The sequence below is a fragment of the Corvus brachyrhynchos genome, unplaced genomic scaffold, assembly GCF_000691975.1.
Source record: "Corvus brachyrhynchos isolate BGI_N302 unplaced genomic scaffold, ASM69197v1 scaffold150, whole genome shotgun sequence".
In the NCBI taxonomy this organism is placed as follows: domain Eukaryota; kingdom Metazoa; phylum Chordata; class Aves; order Passeriformes; family Corvidae; genus Corvus; species Corvus brachyrhynchos.
Window position 1 is genome coordinate 3,185,423 of NW_008236162.1, and position 6,777 is coordinate 3,192,199.

The 6,777-nt window shown below is 56.5% G+C and overlaps 1 protein-coding gene across 1 annotated transcript in view; it reads left to right on the top strand.

Moving 5' to 3' along the window:
* PLEKHA2 (pleckstrin homology domain containing A2) overlaps nt 1-6,777 on the top strand; it is an 18,532-nt gene that overhangs the window by 9,223 nt on the left and 2,532 nt on the right. Inside the window, exons 5-13 of the mRNA XM_017732626.1 lie at nt 774-822; nt 951-1,048; nt 2,976-3,116; nt 4,992-5,129; nt 5,258-5,326; nt 5,458-5,528; nt 6,087-6,150; nt 6,443-6,520; nt 6,634-6,771. Of these exons, the coding sequence (XP_017588115.1) occupies nt 774-822; nt 951-1,048; nt 2,976-3,116; nt 4,992-5,129; nt 5,258-5,326; nt 5,458-5,528; nt 6,087-6,150; nt 6,443-6,520; nt 6,634-6,771 (846 nt within the window). The remainder of the gene's footprint in view (nt 1-773; nt 823-950; nt 1,049-2,975; nt 3,117-4,991; nt 5,130-5,257; nt 5,327-5,457; nt 5,529-6,086; nt 6,151-6,442; nt 6,521-6,633; nt 6,772-6,777) is intronic.

A 6,777-nucleotide genomic window follows, 5' to 3' on the forward strand; every position in this document is an offset into this window, starting at 1 on the left:
GTGTTCGTGCTGAATCATGATTTATAAATTAAGCACAGATGAAGCAATGCTGGGAGGCTGAGCCTTCCCCATTTTGGAAAGAGCCTCACAAATTATATAGGTTTTAGTTTAAATGAAAATTGCTGCAGGACAGCATTTGGTCACAAACTGCGGGGTTGGGTTCTGTCAGTGGCTGGAACTACCAACAGTAAACATACCAGAAAAACGGAGGTTTGCTTGAGAAAACATATTTAAAGCATTATGGACTGGCTTTGAAGGAGGAGGACTGTCAGAATAAATACTCCATGAATGCTGTTTGTGGAGCCCCAAGGAATATTATTCTTATATAAATGATTCCTACTTTTCAGGGAAAAACCACCACTATTTTCCCCCAAATTTTTTAATTGCTGGTGAGAGTGACTGTGTTAATCCAGAAGAGCTGATGTTTTCAGGTCCTTTGAAAGCTTTCTGTCCTCTGCTGCGCAGCTCAGCCAGTGCCTGAGGGGATGCAGGGGATGAAAGTCCTGGCTCCATGCTGACCTTCCCCAGGGAGCCGGCACCCTCTGCTGCATGTGGTCAGCGTTGCTCTGACACGGGCCAGTTCCCGTCAGCTGGCCCAGCTGTGCTGTAGCTCAAGTTGTCTTCACAGGCATGGGGTCCTGCTCAGGGGTCCTGCCCGGGGTGGCAGAGCCCAGGCAGGGAGCAGGGTGGGTGGGTGGAAACTTCCAGCTCTTGTGCCCACCATTAGCATGTGCTGTTATGTCTAATTTTTCCCCTGACTTGCTCTGTCACAGGTTAGCATTGCCACCCCGAAACAGAAGCCTAAAACTCCGTTCTGCTTTGGTGAGTGAGTGGGGTCTTGGTGGGCTCTGTGGGGGGACACCCTGCCACAGGAGGCTGCAGTGTGGGCACCTGTCCCATTAATCCTTCCGGCTGCTGCCAGCTCTCCTTGTCCTTCCCTTCTCTGGCAGTTATCAACGCTCTGTCCCAGCGCTATTTCTTGCAAGCCAGTGACCAAAAGGACCTGCAGGACTGGGTGGAGGCGCTGAACAGGGCCAGTAAGATTACGGTAGGTTACTTAATGCTCTTCTCAATTGTTCCCTCCACCATCCCCAGGGACCCTTGTGGTTGGGGTTTACTTGTGTATCTTCCTTCGCCCTCCCAGCCCAGCTGTGAGGGAACAGCAGCTGTGCCTCAGGGAGGTCCTGGTGGTGCTGTCCACATCCCCTCCTGCTCCAGGCCCTCCACCTCCTGTTGCTTCTGCTGGCTAGGATCTGGCCCAGCCAGCTCCTCACTGTGGCTGTCAAAGGGTGGCTTTCTTGTGCTTCAATAACTTATTTATTCAATTTTTATTCTTCCCGGAATGCTGGATCTTGTGATGAGGCGCAGCGAATGCCCTGCACTGTGGGGCATGGGGAGGCAGGCTGTGCCTGCATCCAGAGGGGTTCATCTGCCATCTCCTCTCATTTACTGGTGTGTTCACAGAGCCGTGAGCTAATGGTCACTGACCCAGTACCTCGCAGAGTCTGTGCTCCGCAGCTGCCCGGAGCTCCGGGCAATGGGGATGTGCTGCGCTCCCTCCCTGTGCAGCACGACCGGGAGCGCTGTCCCCGGGCTGGGGGTGATGCTGAGCTGGCAGTGCCTGCACTGGGGGCTTGGGATGGCTTCTGCCTGGGGGGGGGGGGGTCGTCCCTGTGAAAGGGTTGGGGGCTTCTGCTGAACTGCAGTGAGCAGTTTAATGTGAGCAGAATTTTACTAGATCATGCGCTGATGCGTGTTGTTCATGGTATGTAAACGAAATGTAAGGAAAAATCATGTAAACAGTTTAGGATTGAGGGCTATCAATGAGATTTTTCTTTAAAATCCCTGGAGTGCCATGTTGTAGTCTCTGTGGGAAACTCATCTGCAAGACCAGACCTAGCTTGTATTTTCTTTTTTTCTCTGCAAATACATTAAGTGTGACGACGTTTGTGCCTGCAGCCACCAGACTGCTCTGGCTCGTGCCTTCTCTTTCTGGGTCCAGCTAATATTGGCCACAGACTCCACCTCCAGAGCTGGGCAGAGCTGTAGCTGCAGCCTGCCTGGGCTCTGTGTCTGGGTGAACTGTCAGCAGTTTCCTCCAGGGCAGCCTGCGGGGCAGGGGGAGTCTGGTGAGCTGGTGGAGGTGGGAGCTGGGGTGACAGGAGAATGAGATGAATCTTCTGCTTCTGCAAGAAACCGTGGTGATTTCCATACCCTGATTTTGGCCAGCCCTTCCCCACTCTGGCTGCGTCCCAGCTGGCCGACCGGCTCATCCAGCCCTTCAGGGAGGAGCTGTCACAGGCTGGCTGGGAAACCCGGGGCTAACCGGGGTGTGGGTGATGCTGCCACTCTGCCCTGCTCTGTGGGGAAGGCAGGAGCGGGGGTTGGCATTAGGGGAGTTGAAGTGCAGGCTTGGGAAGGGACACTTGGAAACTCACCTCTCTGTCCAGAGCCAGGTGCCAGAGGGAGGGAGCTGGGAAGGGAAAGGGGATGATGACAGTGCTGGGGGCCGTGTTGCTGCAGCACAGCCTCTGCCCAGGGGTGCGGGGCCGCTCGCATCGGGGCCGCAGCCAGCGCTGGGGTCACAGCAGTGCCCGGCTGTCACTGCAGCCACGCCGCTCGGCCTCGTTAGCCAGACCCAGCTCCTCATTAAGGCTGGCTGTAAGTGGAGCGGGGACAATTAAAGGAGCAAGTGTCCCACAAACTCACTGAGCTGCAGAGGCAAATCACAGGCGCCTGTGAAGGGACGCTTAATCACTGAGCACCTCTCATCTCTCCTCTGGGTGTCTCCTGCCCCCCAGGGGGTTCCACACCCTCCCTAACTGGGGTGCTTGTTAAGGAGTTGTTTTTTAAAGGGATGTTGCTGCATTAGACATAGATGGGGTGCCCAGTGCAGGTGTGGGGGTGCCCAGTGCAGGTGTGGGGCTGCCCAGCATGGTCACCCTGTGCCCCTCATCCTTTCCTTTCTCCCGCAGGTGCCCAAGGGCGGCAGCGTCCCACCGGCCACGGAAATCACAAAGCCTCCGGTGGTGGCCCAGGACAGGAAGCCCCAGGTGGCCTACAAAACCGAGATTGTTGGGGGGGTCGTGGTCCACACACCCATCTCCATCAACCAGGTGAGCTGGTTTGCACTTTCATTTCTGGAAACAGCGTGCCTGCAAACCCTTCCCCTGCAGGTATAAATGGCTGCTCTGAGCGCCCTGAACACCTCTGCTTTGTCTCACTCTGAAGTGTGATGAGATGAGGGGTGTGAGGAGGAGGAGGTCATGAATCTGCTCAGCTTCCTGGCCATCGCCATCCACCCACATGTCCTGGGTCCAAATCTCCTCTTGAGGTACCCAGGGCAGAGGAAGCCTGTGTCTGGTGCCCCCACCACAGCAGCCGCAGGGACTGTCCTGGGGGTGGTGGCTGGCACCACTTTCCGTGGTTCTGCATCCCTTGCTGTGGCACGCAGCTGGGTGTGCATGTGGCCATCAGCGTCTTCCACCTTTGGGCACTTGTCCAGCTCTGGGTCTCACTTCAGCTCTTATCAGTGGCAGCACTAAAAATAGAGCAGAGAATTAGATCATTGCAGCAGTTTCTGCTGGCAGATGCTTTTAATGCTTCCCTGGCTGCAGGGCTTGGCAGGATGCAGCGGTGTACGGAGGTTTGTGGGGTGCAGAGGGGTTTTTTGGAGGTGGTGCATCAGCTGCCAGAATATTTCCGTGCTCTTGCTGCTTCCCCCGTGTGAAATGGCCATTCTCCTGCTGCAGCTTCCTGGGCGTGTCTGTGGTTTCCTGGCTGTGCCCCAGCCGGTGCTCCGGGACTGAGTGGGGAGTCCCACGCTCTGGCCGCACCCCCAGACGGGCCAGCAGCATCACCCCAGCTCCTGGGCATGTGACACTCCCTGCTGCAGGAGTGTCCTCACCTCTGGCTTTGGACACCACATCTGTAATGCCTGGCACAGCTGGTGCAGCCCTGGGCAGGGGGCGTGGGTGGCATCCCCATCCTGGCCATGCTGCAGCTGTGCTTCACTGCTCTCCGGAGGGGCTGGGCAGCACTTAGAGGCCAGACAAAAAGCTGTTTGTCCGTCCTGGGGACACTGAAGCAGCTCTGGAAGGTGCAGGGCGGGCAGGTTTGGCAGTGGCACTGCACGGGGCCATATAAGGCTGGCAGTGGCCAGGGCCACCCTGCTGCCATGGCAATGCTCAAACCTCAGCTGAGTGGGAGGAAGGGGTTGGAGGGATGGGGAAGAAGCTGAGTGCAGAAGATGTTTCGTCTCAACCATCCTCTGCACTGCTGGGGGGAAGGGAGGGCCCTGCTGGGATGATGCTGGAGGCGGGGCAGGGTCTCGCCCTTGGGGTGCACTGGGATGTGCTCGGGGGAGCCAGGGGTGGGTGCTGGGCACACAGTCATGACCACAGCCCCTCTGCTCACAGCAGTGAGCACTGCACTTGGGGAGGGAGAGCTTGAGGCCGGAGGAGGCACAGCTTCTCTTCCTGAACTCCAAACACCCAAGTATCTTTGGGAGAACTTTGCTCTGAAGATGCGAACCAGAGACTTTATTGCCTTCTCCCACTGGAAAGCATTCCTTTCTAACTTGTGTTTGTCTGGTGGTTCTTGTTCTCCTCATACCTTCAGTGGTGCAGTCGAGTCACCTCTTGGTGCATGACGAGCCAGGCAGATGAGCTCTATTAACTCCCTGCTGCAGGGGATTATCTTCAGCCCTCAAATTGCTTTTCTGCAGCCTTTCTGATTTCTTGTTTTTAACACATGGTTGCCAAAAGGGTGAATAGTACCAAGGCAGCAGCCTGGAAAGCTACACATGATGAGAGAACATCAGCTCTGGACGCTGGCTCGTTCCTCTGCCCATGTTCAGCACTGCAGTTAGCCCTTGGCTCACACTTCACGCGGGGCTTGTGTCAGGTGGCTTTTCCCTGCAACTGGGTGTCCTGCCTTCCATCAGGGAATTGCCCTCCTGCTCACGGTGACTCTGTTCTCTCTGGTGGCAGGACGGCGGCGAGGGCAGCGAGGTGGCCGCCCACCCTCTGCTGCGGCGCTCGCAGAGCTACATCCCCCCCTCGGCCGCCAAGCCGCCCGCCGGGCCACTCCCGCTCAAGAGCGGCTTCTGCGTCAAACAGGGGAACGTGGTGAGTGCCGGGGAGCGGCCCGGGGCTGGCGCTCCCCGTGGGCTGGGGGTGCTCCAAGGATGCTCTGGGTGCAGGACCTCGACAGAGAGCGGCAGAGCTGAGCACTGAGCAATTTCCTTCTCTTCCAGAGGAAGAGCTGGAAGCGGCGGTACTTCGTTCTGGATGAGTTTTCCATCAGTTACTACAAGTGTGAGCAGGTGAGCAGCTCCCCGGGGACCCCGGGCAGGGCTCTGGCACCGCTGCTGCGCTGGTGCAGGGACCTCTGGGGGAGGCACATCCCAGCCCCGGGGCCAGCCAAGCCCATCGCTGTCTCCTCTCGCCTCTGCAGGACAAGGAGCCTTTGCGTTCGATTCTCTTGAAAGATGTTTGCAAGACCCACGAGTGCCTGGTCAAGTCTGGGTAATGCTCCCACCCGTGTTTCCCTGCTGTGGCCCCAGGCTGTGTCAGCCCAGAGCAGCCAGTGGGAGCTTGGGCTGCTCCAGCTGCTCATGGGAAGCGGCTCTCGAGGTGTTTGCTTTAAACTAGCCCAGGCGGCTGCAGTGTCTCGGGAACAAGATATTGCAGCAAACACTGATAAAATCAAAGTAACCTAAAGACTTGCAATGAAAAATAACCTGAGAAAACAAACCTCTTCAGCTGAACTAAAGATATAATGCATTAATGTATCTCTCAACTGTTTATTCCTAATAAGTAATAGCAAGCTGATATTTAAAACGAGCTGGGAATGCAGTGCATTATGGCAGGGGAGGGCAGGGGTTTGTCAGCTGATGGTAGAGCTGGGGGGTTTCTGGCTGAAGCTCTCTGGGGATCTCGACTCTTCTCAAAATCCCAATGAGATCCAAGGTTTGCCTTCAATATGTTCCTCCCTAGCACACTCCAGAGACGATGATAAATACAGGGCTTTTTCTGTCCACAATGGCAGCTGGGGTGTGACTGTCTCTTTCTCACTGTTTCTAGTGACCTCCTGATGCGGGACAACCTCTTTGAAATCATAACGAGCTCCAGGACCTTCTACATCCAGGTGAGCAGCTGAGGCCAGGATAATTTTTGGGGCAGAAAGTTCATCTCTCAAGAAATGGGCTGTTCCCTACAGTCCTTCACCAGCGAACATGAGCTGATGGGGTTGTAACACATGGGTGTGAGGGAGAACTTCAGGGGGATTCACTTCTCCCTTGGGATTATTTATAGTAGGGGCTGTTTGAGAAAGCAGGAAAAGGCAGAGCAGAGCCTTGGGAATGCCAGGACAGCCGGTGCCTCTGTGTGTCCGTCACAGGGCAGGAGGCAGAGCCTCACTGGGGCTGGTGTGTTTGCAGGCAGACAGCCCCGAGGACATGCACAGCTGGATCCGGGCAATCACAGGGGCAGTCCAGGCCCTGAAAACCCGCCCCAGGGTAGGTCATATACTTTCTGTTTCATACTTAGTGTCAAATGGAGATTGTGCCAATGTACAAGCTATTTATTTAGTGGATTGTCTAACCGGCCTGACTCTGCTCTGTCCTTGCAGGAGATGTCCTTTGTGAGATGCACCTCCATGGCCAGGCCTGGGGGCTCCTCGGCCCCCTCCCAGCCACGGCCGGCAGCGGAGGAGCGGAGAGCTTCGTGCAAGGCCCCCTCCACCCCCTCCTGGCAGCCCGGGGGGCCGGCGCGC